This window comes from Cydia pomonella, chromosome 2 (assembly GCF_033807575.1).
Source record: "Cydia pomonella isolate Wapato2018A chromosome 2, ilCydPomo1, whole genome shotgun sequence".
NCBI classification, from domain to species: domain Eukaryota; kingdom Metazoa; phylum Arthropoda; class Insecta; order Lepidoptera; family Tortricidae; genus Cydia; species Cydia pomonella.
The window spans coordinates 21,860,055-21,881,494 of record NC_084704.1 but is presented as its reverse complement, the minus strand read 5'-3'; the positions used below and the strand labels follow the sequence as shown (position 1 = coordinate 21,881,494).

General features: G+C 44.6%; 1 protein-coding gene across 1 annotated transcript in view; it reads left to right on the top strand.

Moving 5' to 3' along the window:
* Window positions 1-21,440, top strand: part of LOC133534637 (cadherin-23) — a 43,085-nt gene that overhangs the window by 9,350 nt on the left and 12,295 nt on the right. The window contains exons 10-23 of the mRNA XM_061873851.1: window positions 704-861; window positions 2,768-2,923; window positions 3,596-3,775; window positions 4,362-4,496; window positions 4,857-5,041; window positions 5,984-6,240; window positions 6,889-7,052; window positions 7,408-7,575; window positions 7,887-8,044; window positions 8,456-8,637; window positions 14,139-14,368; window positions 15,921-16,109; window positions 19,825-20,105; window positions 20,649-20,889. Of these exons, the coding sequence (XP_061729835.1) occupies window positions 704-861; window positions 2,768-2,923; window positions 3,596-3,775; window positions 4,362-4,496; window positions 4,857-5,041; window positions 5,984-6,240; window positions 6,889-7,052; window positions 7,408-7,575; window positions 7,887-8,044; window positions 8,456-8,637; window positions 14,139-14,368; window positions 15,921-16,109; window positions 19,825-20,105; window positions 20,649-20,889 (2,684 nt within the window). The remainder of the gene's footprint in view (window positions 1-703; window positions 862-2,767; window positions 2,924-3,595; window positions 3,776-4,361; window positions 4,497-4,856; window positions 5,042-5,983; window positions 6,241-6,888; window positions 7,053-7,407; window positions 7,576-7,886; window positions 8,045-8,455; window positions 8,638-14,138; window positions 14,369-15,920; window positions 16,110-19,824; window positions 20,106-20,648; window positions 20,890-21,440) is intronic.

Sequence of the window (21,440 nt, the reverse complement as noted above, 5' to 3'; positions counted from 1 at the left end):
ACTTGATTAAAAAACAATGATCAGCTCTTTAAAATTCAGTTACCTAATTAAGTGAAGGTTGAACATCTATTATAATCACAATTAGACAAGTGAACGAGAGATAATGTGATACTGACACGAGTAGCGTACGTAATTGTAGCGTTTTGTAATGGTTTTCTCTGATTTAATCTCGAAAATTCAATGCCACTGTGACAGTCTGTGGCACACTTTAAAGCTGACATTGGATTCGGTAATGATTTTGTATGTGACGTTCTGGCGGAAAAGATGATGCCGGCGTCGCTTATGTACTTACAGCCTTATTTTTTTATTACTATAGTGTATTAATGGACGCTTAGTGATGCCGCTTCCGCAACACATGTCGATTGTCTTAGTTATAACAATAGAACATTACATTCTCAAAATGCATACTCAGTTAAATATGGTTTAAAACTGATTCATATGAGTTTTGAGTATTTTGCCCGAGTTTAATTAAAATACACCAGCTACAATTTTGCAATAGGTTCATATTATGACTGTGCCTTAATTACTGGTCTGAGCGGTCATGAGCCGAGTGCACTCGAGAAATACCAATGATTGCTACACTAACTACAACTTTTTGTGATAATAAATATTATAAAAGCTGGCAATAACTGTCGGTTTTCGGATGATTGGTTCGGTTTTTACGACCCAATGAAAATAATTTGTATGTGATCTTATTTCACAGGTACAAAGAACAGTCACATAGAATATTCCATAGTAGGCGGCGAATACAAGAACAATTTCTCCATCGACCCGAACTTGGGCATCGTCACGCCCGTGGACGGACTCGACTTCGAGCAGATTCCGGGCGACAACACCAACATACGCCCGATACATCTCACCGTAAGATTTTATATCTTATAAAACGCCTGAGTCTAAATAACATTTACTATTGTGTCTATTGCTTTTTTTTTTGCAAATAATTGTTATTAAAGAGTTATTGATAGCAGATGAGAAGTAGTCTAAAATAAAAATAAAATCCTGCCTCCGTAGAACCGAACTAGATAGCGCTGTACGCTGGCATATATTATCTGGTAAGGGCGGTGTTTCACCTATCCAATTTCTTGGTCTTGGCCATGGTGCATTGCGGCTCACTCTCTCATTAAGCAAAATGTGAGACGCAAATACACATCAGATCAAGAAATTGGAGAGGTGGAATACCACCCTAACTAAAAATTGTTTCACGTCAGAATAGGCTTGTGTCAACTAACAATGAAACCAATGGATGAATGTTTCTAGGCGTAAATTGTAATATTTAATCAAGGAAAACCGAAATAATTCCTCATAAAAAAATAAGATTATTGTTATTTTTACAAATTAAAATAAAAAAAAATACCCCCCTGGCCCCTCCGCCGTGAACGCCAATTAGAACGTATTACGTCACATGGTGATATGCGCCATTGTTGTTGTTGACGTTTGGTTATGATTTTCATACAACAGCACAAGTCACTTCGTTTTTTTCTATTATTATCATTTTTCGACAAGTTGAGAGTGTTATTTCCACCCATATCGGATAATACTAGCATAAACTGCCATGGAACCTGGATTTATCAAAGCGAACAGCAATAATTTACCCAAAATTGACGCTGTTATGCTAGGCCGATTTTTCGCGTCGAACACTGACTTTTGTTCATCGGAATTTCGTAATGTTAAAACTTCTATGTAAGTATAAACAATACTAAAATACTGCTTATTATCATTTTCACGTATATTTCACTTTAGCACGCAGTCAATTATTATTTGAAGGTATGTATACCAATTGCAAATTAATTGATTTTGAGGTTAGAATTACAATGTAAAATATAGAGAGATGATATTGTAAAGACACTACTTTGTCTTAGTGTCTTAAGCCCTATCGCAAGTTTGTGGAATAGTGGGTTTTTAATTGCCTATTTCGAAAGTAAGAATTAGAAAATAATTGTTTGTTTGCTCCCAGGGCAACAAAAAAAGCTTTCGTTTTTCTTAAGATTTACGAGTTGAATATGTAGTCACTACTTTTTTTAATAATACATCGAAATGATCTTCACAAAAATAAATTCTCGATGTTGTTGATAAACAATGAGCATCTTTCCTCCTTGCCAGTTTTAACCACTTCTTCGCATTTTTTCCTTGACCGGAACACGTATGAATAATTTAGTCGGAGTTTTTATACTTGTATTTATACACTGGGGCACTATACAGTTTTTAAAATACGAAGTTTCCATTTTTATTTAAACAAAACAAACTTTCGCCGTAAGTGAACACAATCGCTTGCAACTATGTGACGTCATTCACGACGCCATGACACTTTCTTGTGTTTTTACGTCAGTTTAAAAATATTTTTTTCAAACTTAAAATATGTGTTTTAAATATAATTTTTATCATGAAATATTATTTTGTTGGGGTAATACAGGTACTAAACTATCGAAATAAGCCATTTTTGAAATTTACGACACAGGCCTATTTTTGAGATACCGTGTATGTATTCTTTAGCTCTCAAATTAACGTTTCGTATTTTTCTTAGACTATAAACCTCTTCTACAATTAGTACCAGCATAGCAGTAACAGTGCTATATGGACCCTAGCAGGGTCTATTACTTTCTATCAAACTCCCTGATTTTTCTAGCCCTAAGAGTGTACCTTTTTATGAGTAAAGTAAATGGAAATCAGAATCGGATTGTATTTACTATTTACCAAAAGAGAAGTTATACACGAAGACATGCCCTTTTATATTTCCTACTGTCACTGCCATAGAATACGCCTCTTTCAGGTCCGAGCGCGCGATTTCGGAGTGCCACCGCTGTCCTCGACTGTACCGGTCACGATATACGTACAGGACGTCAATGACCATGCGCCTACGTTCCAGCAGATGATGTACAAGCGCTCAATACCTGAAGACATGCCTGGAGGAACTAGCGTTTTAGAGGTAAGTAAATATGCAACATTGTTTATTATCTTTCAGATTGGTTAATTAAACAAATTCCTTTGTGTCCTAATAATGAGTGCCCTTTGCGAGAAAATGTGTCTAAAATAGTTATGTATGTATGTCACTTTATTGCACATAAACAGGTTAACATCAAACAGACAAAACAAAACAAAAAAAATATGTACAAAGGCGAAATTATCCGTAAAAGGGATCTCTTCCAGCTAACCTTTGAGAAAATGCGAAAGGATAAAACACTAACAGGTGAAAGACAAATCAATATGAACAATAGCAATATGTGAATTAGTTATCCTACTAATATTATAAGTGTGAAAGTTGTATCTTTGCACACTTGCACAGACCACTAATGTATCTTTGTTACTCATTCACGCAAAAACGGGCGCACGGTTTCTATGAAATTTGGCACACATATCACTACTAGTATTTAACGTACTTATCACCCTGAGCCGTGTTATAAGCAAAGATTTCAATTTCGTGCTTCGACTTTGACAGGTTAACGAGATGGCGCTGAAAAGCTCCATAAATTTTGCGGTGACTCGACTCTGATTGTCAAAAGTTGACGTTTGATAATTCAGTGACCTATTTCTTTTTCTTTGACTTTACCTCTCTATTGCAATCAATTCTCTTTGCTATAAGTTATGTTTTGAATGTCAGGTGAAAGCTCGCGACGGTGACGGTTCGTCCCCTAACAACCGCGTCGTGTACCGCATACAGCGCGGCGCGAGCGACAAATTCGTCATCGACTCCCGCTCCGGCGTCGTGTCCGTCGCCAACGGCTCGTCACTGGACCCCGACAAAACCAACCCGAAGAGCAACCGGTATACGCTTACCATCGTGAGTAAATTTCGATCTTATGTTGATAGCAATAGAGTGTAGTCTTCGATTGTTCGTTGTTGACTCAGGGTTGGGAGAAGTGTCGCTCGACCCCGACAAGACCAGCCCGAAGAGCGACCGGTACACGCTTACTATGGTAAGTAGATTTCAATCTTATGCCTTATGCTTATAGCAATAGACTATAATCTTCGATGGTTTGTCATCGCCTTGCGCTCAGGTGTCGTGTCGGTGGGCAACAGTACAGTTTTTTGAAAATCGATTTAATTAATCCTTGGAGTGGTAGGCGATCGACTCCCGACCGATTGTGTCATTGACTTTCAAATTTGATTAATTGAAATAAAATCAAATTTCCAATAACTCAAAAACGACATATGCCACTTGAAGAGTTATACATAAGTAATTAAAGAGGCGAAAAGTTTACCATTTTCCCTCGATATTATCATCGATACGCATTCGGGCGTCGTTCCGGAAAAGGCGAAACTTCGTCGAAAAATAACTTCTGAAATGTAAATCTAAGCATAAAACATAAACGCCCAAACTATTTCAACAATATATAATAACATATGTCAAATTTTCTCCATGTTAGGTGGCGCTGGACGGCGGTATCGGTGAACAGCAACTAAGCGCAGCGGTGCTTGTCAATATCACCATAGTGGACGTCAATAACAAACCACCTGTGTTCGCTGAGCCGGGCACAATCAGCGTAAAAGAAAACACGCAGGTAAGCCATAGGTTCTTTTCGCGATAGGCACTTCCCCAGGTGGAAACAAGGACGGTAATAAAATAGACAAACAGCATAGCAGAGGTATGCGAATATGTTTGTTTAATTCACAGCAATAAGTTATGTTATTCGTTTTAGTTTATTTCAAATATTTTGTTAAAATGAAAGAAAATACTAACTACTGGGTGCATTAAAATTATTCGTTGCTTTAAAAAATAGCTTCTTTATCTTCAAAATAAGAATGCTTCGTGCTTCATATCCTTAAATGGTTTCTTGAAAAACCCTTTACTGTAGTCGTCGACAACTTGATGGAATAGTTTATTTTTGAATAAATTGTATTGTTACAATAAATTGTAACAGGTGGGAACCCTAGTATACCGCGCACAAGCCCACGACCCAGACTCGCAGCCAGTCCTACGTTTCGCAATAGACAAGGACGCCAGTATCGCGCGGGACGAGGACGGCGTGCTTGTGCCGCTCGCGGAGTACGACTACATCGCCCTCTGGGACTTGAACGCTGTCGACGGGACGCTTAGGGTTGTCAGGTATGTTAAATTCTATACTTCTGTAGAAAAGGTACCCATGAATGATGATTGAAATTACTCACGTAAAAAAGTGTGTAAATAAAAATTCTATACATGACGTGTCATTAGGTAAGTGAACTCACCTTACTATTCGAAACCTATATACACGGTGCTACATGAGGAAACCGAAAGTTTTTGACAGAGTTTTACTGATCACATTTAGAGACTAAAATGTCATATAAACTGTTCTGGATTTCGCCTAGTTTCAGAGTTAATACCAATGAAAAAAAAAACATCTTCTTATCGTAACTTAGTGCAAAACGCCTTTTTGATCGCAATGATGCCATTATAGGGAGCGTGCATGAACTATAGGAGGCAGCACAGGAGCCGTCAGATTTTTGGCGCGAGGCGTAAATGTGATGTTTTTTGTTCCGATGTAGCCCACAAGATGGCAGAACCTACTATGCACAAGAAAACACTTGACGTGTAAATGTGTCTGTTTATGGTTCCGATTCAGACCACAAGATGGCAGACCCTCCAACGCGCACGGTCCCTATAGGGCGTAGTCTAAATATCCTTATTGATAGATGTCAAAAAGTGACAAGTAACCTTTGCAAGAACTAGTTTTTACAAAAAAAAATCGTAAAAATTATTTTCAGTGCCAGTTTTACCATAACATTAACTTTTTATGTACAAATACGTTTAAAATGTGAAAAAAAAAAAACAAAAAAAAAATTTTTTTGCAAAATTTACTGAAACTCATAACATTTTTTCCTTCTTTTGGCCTCAGAAGTACGTGGTTAAAATCTTTCGGGTTCCTCGTGAGCACCGTGTATATATCATGATACATGAGATAGACCACCTAAGTGTAAATAGGTTAATATAAAAGTGAGCATCCCAGCAACAATTTCTACGGAAACTGTGCGGTTTATATATAATTTTGCCCTAAATTAACTTTTGCAGATTACTAGACAGAGAAAAAGTAGAAACCATCAAGCTAATAATTACGGTAGAAGACATGGCAGCAGTAGCTGGGCCTCGGCAAACCGCGTCAGCTACGCTCACCATCGTCGTCGCCGACGAAAACGACAACAACCCCAAGTTCCGGAAGCCCTACTACCGGACCTCCATAGCTGAGAACTCTAAGAACGGAGCCAATATCGTGACCGTAATCGCTGATGATGCGGATAAGAATCGCACTATGACTTACTACGTCGAAGGTAATTTATAGAACTAAGTAGCTTTTTAAAAGTGGTAGCAAAATAAGATCGAGAGTACCTTTAGTCGCAGACGAGAATACAATCCTAAGTTCAGGAAGCCCTACTACAGGACTTCCATAATTGCAAACTCTAAGATCAGAGCCAATATAGTGACCGTCGTTGCTGAAGATGCGGGTAAGAATTACACGATGACTTACTTCGTTAAGAGTAATTTCTAACGGTCCTATCTAAAAAATATCGAAGAGGTGAAGGTACGCTTACCTTTAATCGCCGATAAGACTGACAACAGCCCTACCTTCAAGAAGTCTTACTTCTAGACCTCCATACCCATAGCTGATGTTTGTTACTCAAATTCACCAACATAAATATCACTCTGGATCTAAGTATGTTAAACTGCACATCAGACCGTCTAGCATGAGTTGCGTTCTCGCGCGCGAATAAATACTCGAAGTCCCGTGAACGGAGTCGCGCCCGAGGACGCAACTCTTGCTAGACGGTCTGATGTGCAATTTAACATCCTTAGATCCAGAGTGTATTTTGACTGACGACCGTACAATAAAGTCACTGTTTTAGGCACATTTGAAAGTATGCATTTACCGGGCATAACAGTAATAAAAACATGGCGGATCTAAAAACATTTGTTTCCAGGCCCCGAGAAACTATTAAACCTGATCCACATGGAAAGCTCGACGGGTGAGATAGTGGTGGCGAACAAGATCGACCACGAGCAGCAGCCGTGGATCAATCTGACAGTCAAGGCGGTCGACAACGGGCAGCCGCCGCGCTACGCCGTCGTCGACTTATTCGTACAGGTATGTTAAATTTTTCGAAATTAAATTGGTACCCCTCAACTCTCAAAGGTCTAAAGTAGCCAACCAAAAAAATATTTAAAAGTTTTAATGTAGAATTGAACTTTGTTTTTTACTGACGCGTCGATGGGAAGTGAAAGGTTAACTCTTCTAGCGTAAACACCTAATAACAGGCCTATGTCTAGCAGCGGACGGCTCGGCTGTGATGCTATGATGATGCAATAAATGATTTGATGATTTACAAATGTCTGTAATGCTTTTTAGTTTATTTATAGGTTTTCTCGTTAGTTCCAAATATATATGTCCTAGTCTTCCATGTTTTCATTCAGGAATTCATTCATATGTCATATCTTGTCAGGTACTAGACGAGAACGATAACAACCCGTATTTCGAGAGCGGCAACTTCGAGTATCGAGTGCGGGAAGACGTCGAACCCGGCACCACCATCGCCAACATCGTGGCGCGCGACGCCGACTCGGGCGAGTACGGCAAGCTTACCTACCTACTGGATCGCTTGTCTACACAGGTATGTGATGCCTGCTAGACAACAATTACTCTTATTACTAGAGCGGTACAGTGACGGCCGCGAGCGGGACGTGGAGCCCGGCATCACCATCGCTACCATAGTGGCGCGGGTCGCCGACTCGGGCGAGCACGGCAAGCTTACCTACCTACTTGTTCGTATGTCTACCTAGGTAAGCTATACGGTACAGTGCTACCGTCAAATTTGTCATAAAATCTGACCTGTGACTCTCTCCTCTGACCGTGACTGTGACTTTTTCTTATATCACTATATTTTGCATTTCTACAACTAGCCAGTATATTTCTTTAACACAGGGCAAGTTCTTGATAAACGCCGAAACTGGTGCAGTAACTGTATCGGACTGGCTGGATCGCGAGACGCGTGCTTCCTACACTTTAGTAGTCGAAGCGTGGGACAACTACCAATTCGGGTACCTTAGCGGGGAGAGCAGGAACGCCTTCAAGCAGATTGTGTAAGTATTTATTACTTGCTTATGGTTTCGCGCGCTTGGGCGCTTACGCTTGTCGCTTAAACGAGGCTTAAACATACAAATTTGTCACCAGTAGGTGGGGATGGTTCAATCAAAAGTTATATACGTATCTAAAGCGTGCAAAAACAGAAAAGAGTTGAAAAAATACACGATTCCGTTGTTTTCGTTTACAAGGACGTACGATTTTCGCTCTATTTTAATATAATTAGTTACAATATTATAAACAGATATTTTATGTCTACTCAAACTACAGCATTTGTTCTGAACCTGGGGATATTAAGTCCGGTTGGGGTCAAACAGCAATTAATTTAGGGTACCGAGAGTAACATTATTAAAAAAACTACTAACCTAAAGCAATTGCTTCGTTCGTTATGTCTTGCGGTGTTGTTTTAGAGTTCACATAGAAGACGTGAACGACAACCCGCCCATACTTCAGCTACCACCCGACTGCGTTACCATCAGCGAGTTCCACAAGCACCGCGAGCCCATAGTGGCCGTGTCGGCCACCGACGCCGACGACAACGCCTCGCCCAACGGCCGCGTCCAGTTCAAGCTCGTCGGCGGGAAGGGATACGGTAACATACAGCACTCCCCCATAGTTCCACAAGCACCGCGAGCCCATAGTGGCCGTGTCGGCCACCGACGCCGACGACAACGCCTCGCCCAACGGCCGCGTCCAGTTCAGGCTCGTTGGCGGGAAGGTATACGGTAACATACAGCACTCCCCCATAGTTCCACAAGCACCGCGAGCCCATAGTGGCCGTGTCGGCCACCGACGCCGACGACAACGCCTCGCCCAACGGCCGCGTCCAGTTCAGGCTCGTTGGCGGGAAGGTATACGGTAACATACAGCACTCCCCCCATAGTCCCACAAGCACCGCGAGCCCATAGTCGCAGACAATAATTTATCTAAAATAATATAAAAAAATTAAAATCGCTTGCAGACGTATCTGCTTGATTAAAAGCAAGGTCAAGTCTTGCCGGAGGCGGTGAATTTTTTCAGTTTGCTTTTAATAAAATAAAAAAAACCAGCCAAGATATTTAGAGTCATCGGAAATATTGTTTGTTACTTCTTCCATATCCCTCTAACAACACTTAAGGTGGTTCGATTTTCATACAAAAAACAATCGCTATTTATTAATTAATTACACAATATTATTACATAAATAGTTGCGCATCTATCTACCTTCGAATATTCATTTGCGCTAAATTAATAGAAAAACTTTGTTTCATACAGAAATCATGCAATAATCAACGTGATATTTTTATAAATTTTACTCATGTGTGTGTGACAAATGTCGTGTACAAATACATTGCGGCGTTGCCACTCCATGCTTCGGACGGCCATCGGCGCGACGTTGCGATGTTTGACGCGTTTTTAGCTGACTCTGTCGACACTGACACTCAGTGTGACCAGGCGTACGATAATTGTCGTACATGTACGATAATTTGGGCCCCGGTATAACATAATGTTCCAAAGAGCATTATCGTACACTAAAGTACTATAATTTCAGCCCTTGGATGATGCCACCTTAAAAGTCTAGTAATTTGAAGCAAAATATGACACTTTCTCTCAGAAATAGGCTAAAATTAGTATATTTTGGGTGTTCGGCTCCTTGGTGTAAGTTTAAAGTTTAAAATGTCTCAATTTCCTGTATACCGTTTGAGTCTATCCCAAAAATACACAAACATAAACAGATTTTTTGCGCAATTTAGACGAAAATTGTTTTTTTTTTATTATTAATTGGAAATTTAAGCTTATTTTGCTAGACATTTTTAGGGGCTGCCTTTTTGATTGGCGTACGATATTGTTTTCAACGGTACAATAATATTGACACTCAAGTACGATAATTCTCTTCCGCTCGCCTGGCAACACTGCTGAAACTTGACAGGACCTGGGGGCCTACCGCGAAAACCTAAATTCGCAAATTGCGGGGATCTTTCTCTTTTACTCTCACTAAGACGTAATTAGAGTGACAGAGAAAAATGCCCGAAATTGACGAATTTCGATTTTCCCGGTAGCCGCCCTGGTGCTTGACGTACTTGATAGAAAACAACGCTGCCGCATGTTCTGAATTGTGATTTTATGTGTTTTTGGATTGAAAATGATAGCAACGTCTAAATCAAGTTACAAAAATCATCGATATTCTGGTCCGCGAAAAACCAGGAAAAGTGTAACTGTAATTGGAGTCTACAAAAATGACCAATTCATAGAAAATATGACCTAGAAACTAGTTCATTTTTATAAAACTCAATTTTGCCCGAGATTGTACTTAGGCGAATACCTAAGGGAGCTAAGTGTATTGATCTTGAATAATTAGTTGGCTAATATAATATGACTCCAACATGATATGATAGACCCTATCAAAAAAGACCTACCGATTTGACGCCACTGTTGCGTGATCTAAGCATACAAGAAGAGTCTGAATGCACCCTATTAGGAATCACTATAGACTGCCACCTTGACTGGAAAAAACATATATCCAAAATAAAATCCAAATTTTCTTCCTTCCTTTTTGCATTGTACCTTTTAAAGTCGAACACCAATACTGAGTGCGCCTTGTCTACATACCATTCCTACGCTCAAGCCTGGTTACGCTATGGCATTATCTTATGGGGCCATAGCAATGATACACACGATCTACTTATAGCTCAAAAAAAATGTGTCCGTATATTAACAAACATACAACAAACAGACAGCTGCAAACCATATTTCACAAGCCTTAAAATCTTGACTCTACCCGGCCTATACATATTAGAAATCTCAATTTTTGTCAGAAAAAATACCGAACTATTTAAATACTGTAAAAGCGCACGCCGAAATAATAAACTCATCCCCCCGGAACCAATCTTAGAAATGTACAAAAAAGGCCCGTATTTCAGGGCAATACAAGTGTACAACAAACTGCCCAACACAATAAGAAACATAAAACAATTAAACCCATTCATATCAAAACTAAAATCCTTTTTAATAGAGAAAGCATATTACTCTACCCAAGAATTTATGGGAGATAATTTTATATAATAAGAAATATTAATTATAAGTAGTACTTAGTAGGTATATATAACATAAATATAAAAACAAACTAACTTTGATCTCCTCCATAGGTTAAGTAAAATAATAATTATAATATATTATACTTATGTGTATTTAAAAATAATGTTCATAAATGGGTACTACTATATTTAATAATAACTTTAGTCCTAGCTAGCTATAAGAATACTTGCAATACCCTTTTCAGGGTGCCATGTGTTTCTATAATTTAAATGTAATAACTATGTACCATGGTTCGCAATAAACGATTTCTGATTTCTGATTTCTGATATGGACATTTACATCATAACTATTATACCTAGTTGGTTACTAAGTTCTGTTACTCGATTTCTTTCTTTCTTCCTAGCGTTGTCCCAGCATATTGCCACGGCTCAATGGAGCCTGGGGTCCGCTTTGACAACTAATCCCAAGATTTGGCGTAGGCACTAGTTTTTACGATAGCCACTGCCATCTGACCTTCCAACCCAGAGGGTAAAACTAAGCCTTGTTGGGATTAGTCCAGTTTCCTCACGATGTTTTCCTTCACCGAAAAGCGACTGGTAAATATCAAATGATATCTGTTCTGAAGTTCTGTTACTCGATTTGCAACCTCTTTATAGTCTTTATTCCCGTTAAAACAAATGCTACCGAAAAATGTGGTGGATTTGTGAGCTATAATTATATACCACACATAACGCTTATCTCGTCGTATCTATAATGAATTGGGGCCTAAAAGAGAATCGTATTCCAATTTTTTGAAACGCTTGTATTACTTTCTATATTAACTAAAAGTTGCCTTAAAATTCAGCTTTTATACTAAAAACGGCTTTAAATATGTTAAATTAACAAAATATATTTTGACAGATGCTTTCGCGCCAAAAACGCTCTTTGAAAATTGTGTGACGTCACAGTTTATACATACACACGTAGAAGATACGAACTGTCAACTGATATTTGTCATTTGTTGTTAATCGCCTAACTGTCAACAGTGTCAATCCGAGAGTTGTGACGTCATCAGAATCTTCAATGACGTTTCGAGTTTGGTCACGTGACGTGTGCCAAAAGATATTTTAAATTCAATATTTACAAAAATATGGTCATTACAGGTCCCCTAAAAGTAGTTTAACGTGTTCTTATAATCCAAAAGAATTTATTGGGATACAATTATGCCCTAAGATTTGTAGATGGAAACAACCCTATTGCGTTGCACAAATGTGGGCACCCGCCAAACATGATTTTGGGTGTGTCATACTCAGGGCTAACACAGATTCATTTCTGTGAAAAAGGTGTGAAAACCGGAAACTGGAAACCGTTCTCGAACCAATAGTGAAGCCCTTAAGCCACACCCTATATCAAAACCAGCCATGGATCTTTGAACAAGACTCAGCTCCTGCACATAAGGCAAAAACAACTCAAGCCTGGTTTCGAAGGAACAAAATTGACTTTATTGCCCACGAAGACTGGCCGTCCTCCAGCCCGGACCTTAACCCCCTGGATTATACCATATAGCAGGTTATTGAGGAGAAAGCCTGTGCTAAACCCCACACAAATCTTAACTCCCTCAAGCGGGCCATAGTTAAGACAGTGACGGAATTAGACATGACAACCGTGCGTGCCGCTATTGATGACTGGCCTCGTCGTTTCAGGGCCTGTGTCAAAGCCAGAGGAGGCGATTTTGAATGATATTGTCATATGTGATTCCTGATTTTGTGTACTTCATTTTACTTATTATTTTATAATATAATAATAATAATAATAATTCAGCCTATATACGTCCCACTGCTGGGCACAGGCCTCCTCTCATGCGCGAGAGGGCTCGGGCTATAGTCCCCACGCTAGCTATTTTATAATATATACTTTATTAAACTTTCGTTGGTATATTTTATGTAGATAAAGATTATTGCAGTAACAGAATTTAATAACCAACTAGGTAGAAAACAATGCAATACATAAACACATAAATTGGATATGATGTGATCCGTTGAATGAAATTGACAATAAATAAATAATTTTCTATCCCTAGGCATTGTGTGAAACTTCTAGTTGTGTCAAAATATCGGGAAATCAATAATATAAACAAACATGGTAAATATCTCATTTCTTTTTATAATGGTTATAAATAGAAGGCCATGCAATTTTGTAACTCACTGTAATTTAATTAAATGTATCGTAAAAAAAAGTTTTAATTCTACTGTAAAATAGTACCTATTTTTTTAAAGGCTGGGCAGTAAGGGAAAACAGCGTTTTTTTTTTGAAAAAAATACCGGAAAATCTGACTTACAAATTTGGACTTTCTTAGGTTCATTCTACTTAGAATCTTCTCCACCTTAGCATTAAAAAAAGATATCCTAAAATATCCATACCATTACGTCACATTTTAGTGTGAAAGAAATTTCAGTGTAAAACTAAAATTTCAATACAAATTTTCGGGTTTTTATAGCACGAGGATTGATTATGCTAGTGATTCTGAGTTGGAAGAACCCAAAAATATCATGATGTGTGAGAATCAGATTTTTAATTTTTTATGGAAAAACGCTCATATTTCTCATAAAATAATTTATTAATAATAGGTACTTGATAATACTGATAACAAAAAAAAAAAATAATGAGTCTCGAACCCACATCCTCTTGCATGTATTTCCACGTACATACCGCAACGCTATTGAAGCCTACTCACGCTGTGCCAAATTGTCTACTACAATTATCCCAGTACGACTGTTTGAATGTGTGAGTGATAGTTAGAAATAGAGTCAAGAAACATTCTGTCGACATTAAGGGGTAGTTTTTGTACAATGAAGTGTTCAATGTTTGTTTTAATAGTTCAATATTTATTTAAAGAGTGCGCTAAACATAATTTACAGTATAGAAATACCAAAGACTACTCCACAAAAAAATTAAAACTCAAAATTTGCAATTGTGGCGCCATCTAGCGAGGTTTAAGCTTTGGGTAACCTAGTCGAACCACCTTAAGTAGAGACTTCATATGTGCTTACGCATAAACAATCAGAAATTTTAAATTTGACGGATGTTTTTTTTTCTTAGATCTATTCCGCTTCGAGCAAGTCGGCGGAGACGCCAACACAGGCCGGCTGTTCGCGAAGCAATCGCTCAAGGATCGCTTCGGGAACTACTCTCTGACCGTGGAAGCCAAAGATCTGGGCACGCCGCCGAATGTAGTCCGCGGGGAGTTGAGGTTGTGCGTCACCGACTTCAACGACCACGCGCCCGTGTTCGTGCACCCGCCGCAAAATGTCACTATTAAAGTACCTGAGGTATGTCGCAATTAGATAAAACTACAGTGATTTCGGTAAGATTTCCTTAATCATGGAAGCCTGTGAACGCAACCTGAGACAAACTCTCACCGGTTACATCGATAGTCGCTGGTGTTTGAGTGCCCGCCATAGATGATGTTCTTGCCAGAGAAAAGTGAGTGCGAAGCACAAATCTACATATACCCTAGATAAAGCAAATATCACGATTTGTTTTGAAACCAAGCGTGCCAACACGCTTGTTACCACCTACTGTGACGTCACAGCCGAAATTTAGTGATGGGAAATCCAAACCAATTCAAAGACACCGCTACCCCTCCGCCCCACTACGATTCAACTATCTCGCTCATATTCATAGATTTTATATCTACGGTCTCGTTTGCTCACTCCCCGCTCCCCCGCGAACCACGCCAAATAGTTTTTATGATCATCAGTGAACGAGTGAGTCAGTGACGAAATCGGGGTTTTTTAGATATCAATAAAATCTTAAGTATAAGTACTATGCAATTGAAACTTTTTATGTTTAATAGGTCCATTATTGACATCACATTCCGAGAATTATGTTTATCTGGTTTAAACCCAACCCAAATTATGAGAGCTTAAAAGACGACGAAGCGCTTCATTATCATTGCCCATGGTATGTCAATAGTGGGGTATGCCGTTTTCTTCAACAATCGCAACTTTTCCCTTCAATGAAATTGGTATTTTACTGGTACTGCTGTAAAAAGTAATGAAATAAACGTATTTGTATTGTATTTTTTATATTTACCTTCGTCGGGAACCAGTCTTTCCGTCCCGTGGCTGCAATCCATTTTTCTTTTACTACTGGATCATGTGGGAAACTAAAATTATGAAAGCTTTTTGAAACATGGTAGATATGTATAAACATACTAAACTAAGTTAATACATTAGTCTGTTCGATATCGATTAAAATCGATTATTGATATTATTTTGTAGAACGAACAACACTAGTTGCTAAATTTGACAGACGAATGATAAATGGTCTGTACCATGAAGTCGAAGCGATGCGCGATTGTATCGCTTGTCTGATATTCATCGTCTCTTTACACACAACGTCAGATCAAACGCTCAAAGCATCAGTGGCAATGTAGTGTAAATATAGTTATGTACCGTTAATTTATATTTACTAAGGTGTATTATTATAATCACAACTTGAAATACTTAAAAAATAGTTTAAGAAAGTATTTACGCATCATATACTTTTAAAATTACATTGCTGTGATAGGAAATATGTCCTTGCTTTAGGGTGCTTGCAATTTTTGTGTTGCAGTTCCTTATCACGCAACAAGGCATTTTTTAAGTTTTTACGGACGTCCGGCTGCAACAAATGACACGCGGAGACGTGTCAATAGCGACGGCCAACCCCGATGATTCCTCGGGGTGTAGACACGCGAAGTATATGTAGATCTGTGGTGCGAAGATATAATTTCTCATTCGACAAACGAATACGTTTTTGACACTCAAAAACGGTTCTGTATTCCTTTGTGGCATTTTTTATGTATGTTCACCGATTAATTTGAATTATTAATTTTAGAATGCAACAATCGGCACGGTGGTGGTGGAGGTGCGCGCAATCGACGCGGACATCGGCGCGAACGGCGCGGTGCGCTACCGCGTGCGGCGCGACGCGGGCGGCGCCTGGCGCGCCTTCAGCGTGCACGCCACCAGCGGCGCGCTGCGCACCGCCGTCCCGCTGCACCGGGACACCACCGCGCGCTATCAGGTTAGCTGCGGCCTCATAGCCCTGTGCAGTGTGCAGTCACATATCGCACGCGGGCGGCGCCTGGCGCGCCTTCAGCGTGCACGCCACCAGCGGCGCGCTGCGCACCGCCGTCCCGCTGCACCGGGACACCACCGCGCGCTATCAGGTTAGCTGCGGCCTCATAGCCCTGTGCAGTGTGCAGTCACATATCGCACGCGGGCGGCGCCTGGCGCGCCTTCAGCGTGCACGCCACCAGCGGCGCGCTGCGCACCGCCGTCCCGCTGCACCGGGACACCACCGCGCGCTATCAGGTTAGCTGCGGCCTCATAGCCCTGTGCAGTGTGCAGTCACATATCGCACGCGGGCGGCGCCTGGCGCGCCTTCAGCGTGCACGCCACCAGCGGCGCGCTGCGCACCGCCGTCCCGCTGCACCGGGACACCACCGCGCGCTATCAGGTTAGCTGCGGCCTCATAGCCCTGTGCAGTGTGCAGTCACATATCGCACGCGGGCGGCGCCTGGCGCGCCTTCAGCGTGCACGCCACCAGCGGCGCGCTGCGCACCGCCGTCCCGCTGCACCGGGACACCACCGCGCGCTATCAGGTTAGCTGCGGCCTCATAGCCCTGTGCAGTGTGCAGTCACATATCGCACGCGGGCGGCGCCTGGCGCGCCTTCAGCGTGCACGCCACCAGCGGCGCGCTGCGCACCGCCGTCCCGCTGCACCGGGACACCACCGCGCGCTATCAGGTTAGCTGCGGCCTCATAGCCCTGTGCAGTGTGCAGTCACATATCGCACGCGGGCGGCGCCTGGCGCGCCTTCAGCGTGCACGCCACCAGCGGCGCGCTGCGCACCGCCGTCCCGCTGCACCGGGACACCACCGCGCGCTATCAGGTTAGCTGCGGCCTCATAGCCCTGTGCAGTGTGCAGTCACATATCGCACGCGGGCGGCGCCTGGCGCGCCTTCAGCGTGCACGCCACCAGCGGCGCGCTGCGCACCGCCGTCCCGCTGCACCGGGACACCACCGCGCGCTATCAGGTTAGCTGCGGCCTCATAGCCCTGTGCAGTGTGCAGTCACATATCGCACGCGGGCGGCGCCTGGCGCGCCTTCAGCGTGCACGCCACCAGCGGCGCGCTGCGCACCGCCGTCCCGCTGCACCGGGACACCACCGCGCGCTATCAGGTTAGCTGCGGCCTCATAGCCCTGTGCAGTGTGCAGTCACATATCGCACGCGGGCGGCGCCTGGCGCGCCTTCAGCGTGCACGCCACCAGCGGCGCGCTGCGCACCGCCGTCCCGCTGCACCGGGACACCACCGCGCGCTATCAGGTTAGCTGCGGCCTCATAGCCCTGTGCAGTGTGCAGTCACATATCGCACGCGGGCGGCGCCTGGCGCGCCTTCAGCGTGCACGCCACCAGCGGCGCGCTGCGCACCGCCGTCCCGCTGCACCGGGACACCACCGCGCGCTATCAGGTTAGCTGCGGCCTCATAGCCCTGTGCAGTGTGCAGTCACATATCGCACGCGGGCGGCGCCTGGCGCGCCTTCAGCGTGCACGCCACCAGCGGCGCGCTGCGCACCGCCGTCCCGCTGCACCGGGACACCACCGCGCGCTATCAGGTTAGCTGCGGCCTCATAGCCCTGTGCAGTGTGCAGTCACATATCGCACGCGGGCGGCGCCTGGCGCGCCTTCAGCGTGCACGCCACCAGCGGCGCGCTGCGCACCGCCGTCCCGCTGCACCGGGACACCACCGCGCGCTATCAGGTTAGCTGCGGCCTCATAGCCCTGTGCAGTGTGCAGTCACATATCGCACGCGGGCGGCGCCTGGCGCGCCTTCAGCGTGCACGCCACCAGCGGCGCGCTGCGCACCGCCGTCCCGCTGCACCGGGACACCACCGCGCGCTATCAGGTTAGCTGCGGCCTCATAGCCCTGTGCAGTGTGCAGTCACATATCGCACGCGGGCGGCGCCTGGCGCGCCTTCAGCGTGCACGCCACCAGCGGCGCGCTGCGCACCGCCGTCCCGCTGCACCGGGACACCACCGCGCGCTATCAGGTTAGCTGCGGCCTCATAGCCCTGTGCAGTGTGCAGTCACATATCGCACGCGGGCGGCGCCTGGCGCGCCTTCAGCGTGCACGCCACCAGCGGCGCGCTGCGCACCGCCGTCCCGCTGCACCGGGACACCACCGCGCGCTATCAGGTTAGCTGCGGCCTCATAGCCCTGTGCAGTGTGCAGTCACATATCGCACGCGGGCGGCGCCTGGCGCGCCTTCAGCGTGCACGCCACCAGCGGCGCGCTGCGCACCGCCGTCCCGCTGCACCGGGACACCACCGCGCGCTATCAGGTTAGCTGCGGCCTCATAGCCCTGTGCAGTGTGCAGTCACATATCGCACGCGGGCGGCGCCTGGCGCGCCTTCAGCGTGCACGCCACCAGCGGCGCGCTGCGCACCGCCGTCCCGCTGCACCGGGACACCACCGCGCGCTATCAGGTTAGCTGCGGCCTCATAGCCCTGTGCAGTGTGCAGTCACATATCGCACGCGGGCGGCGCCTGGCGCGCCTTCAGCGTGCACGCCACCAGCGGCGCGCTGCGCACCGCCGTCCCGCTGCACCGGGACACCACCGCGCGCTATCAGGTTAGCTGCGGCCTCATAGCCCTGTGCAGTGTGCAGTCACATATCGCACGCGGGCGGCGCCTGGCGCGCCTTCAGCGTGCACGCCACCAGCGGCGCGCTGCGCACCGCCGTCCCGCTGCACCGGGACACCACCGCGCGCTATCAGGTTAGCTGCGGCCTCATAGCCCTGTGCAGTGTGCAGTCACATATCGCACGCGGGCGGCGCCTGGCGCGCCTTCAGCGTGCACGCCACCAGCGGCGCGCTGCGCACCGCCGTCCCGCTGCACCGGGACACCACCGCGCGCTATCAGGTTAGCTGCGGCCTCATAGCCCTGTGCAGTGTGCAGTCACATATCGCACGCGGGCGGCGCCTGGCGCGCCTTCAGCGTGCACGCCACCAGCGGCGCGCTGCGCACCGCCGTCCCGCTGCACCGGGACACCACCGCGCGCTATCAGGTTAGCTGCGGCCTCATAGCCCTGTGCAGTGTGCAGTCACATATCGCACGCGGGCGGCGCCTGGCGCGCCTTCAGCGTGCACGCCACCAGCGGCGCGCTGCGCACCGCCGTCCCGCTGCACCGGGACACCACCGCGCGCTATCAGGTTAGCTGCGGCCTCATAGCCCTGTGCAGTGTGCAGTCACATATCGCACGCGGGCGGCGCCTGGCGCGCCTTCAGCGTGCACGCCACCAGCGGCGCGCTGCGCACCGCCGTCCCGCTGCACCGGGACACCACCGCGCGCTATCAGGTTAGCTGCGGCCTCATAGCCCTGTGCAGTGTGCAGTCACATATCTTACTACAAATCGCACGCGGGCGGTGCCTAACTGCCCGCTGCATCGCTACGAGTATATGTACTAACTTGCGCCAAACTTACTGCCCTCTGAACAGGAGATGGAGCTTGAACTAACATTGCTTATAGTGCAACCTAACCTTGCTGCATTTAAATATTTCGTTTTGTATTTTCTTCCAGTGGTAAAACTCATTACATCTTCTATTTTTTGTAAAAACTGCATGCACACAGTAGTGCACCCAACAGTGTGTTGAAAACCCGGTATATACAGTTATTGGCTATGTTTGATGGTCCACAATAATCTATGACTGTATCTATCCAATATATAATTTTCACAGCTCAGAATCGAAGCTTACGACCTCGGTCTCCCCACGCCGCTGAGCTCCGACCTCGACCTGACGATCTACGTTCAAGACGTCGACAGCTACCGGCCGCGCTTCCCCGACAAACACCTGCACATCAACCTCACCGAGAACATGTACGAGGAGGGACTGTACTTGCCCAGTGTCATAGAGAGGGACGAGATCGACAGGGGGGACGAGCCGGTGCTACCGGTGTGCTATTATATTGTGGAGGGGAATGACGATGGCGAATTCGAACTTCACCGGAATACGCACAGGTACGTAAGTTTCTCGTAGGTACAGTTAGCATCTAAAGTAGCTGATCAAACATCTTCACAAAAACTGTATTCAAAATACTTATGCCAGATACTTTTGAATGCGAACAGTAAAGATTTATCTCTATTTGGAAAAGTTGTCCAAGGTGGCAGACACTTTTGGCGCGTTGTTACATCCGCTACTACTGATGCTGACTATATCTATTTTGTAGTTTTTAACTCAATATATATTTAATTGAATTGGAATTAGAAACCTGCACATTCATCGTTTATCACGTAATCCTGTCTACACATGAGCTCTGAGCAATTACAGGCATTCTATCCAAGGCGCCTATTGCAGTATTTTATTGCAATCAGAGTTCTATTTAAAATGAGTCTTTTTTGCATTTATTGCAGTAACAGTTCAGACTGAATCTTTTAAAACCTAAACTGGAAATTACGATTAAAGTAGCAGCAAAGCCTTAATTGCCAAAGAGACCCTGAGCAGGAGTATCTGGCTATTAAGTCAGACGTTCAAAAAACCAAATAAAATTTTCTATTGAACAGGTTGGCCACACAACGCCCGCTGGACCGCGAGAGGAAATCCAACTACACCCTAACAGTATTAGCTACAGAGGACTGCGTAGCCGCGCCCGAGTACCGCGCGAACGTGGACTCCGTCAGCACCCTCACCGTGCACGTCGCTGTCAACGACTTGAACGACAACGCGCCTAAGTTCGTCAGCAGGATGTTTACTGGGGGCATCACCACGGAGGCTGACTTCGGCATCGAATTCATGCATGTTAAGGTACCTACCTAATCCAAAACTCATATAACATTACCTGACTACCTGTATGTAATTACTTTATCTGATGTTGGGATCCATGAAGAATCGAGGGAACTCCTCAAATCTTAAAGGCATAAATACATAGTAACTTTTGTATTTTCATCAAGAAATCAAGCAATAACCCTCAAGCCAGACAACGGTGTCTAGCCGTAACGGTTATTTCGGAGGACGTAATTTAAAGCACCAACTGGATGCTGGATGAATAATAAACCAATCAATGCAATGCATTTTTGCCATTTGACTTACATATATTGTTTTATAGTACATTGTGCAGCGAGGGGGGGGGTAAGCGATTTTTTTTTTATGATAGAGGAGGCAAACGAGCATACGGATCACCTGATGGTTAGCGATTACCGCCGCCCATGGACACCTGTATTTTGCAAACGAGGTTTTTAGATGCATTATAGACTCGAATTTGCAATATTCTTACCCCTGGAGTTAGACAATGTTTTTCATCACCACGGCCCGTACTTTTGACGACGTTGACGCAAAAATAACGTAATTTAACATAC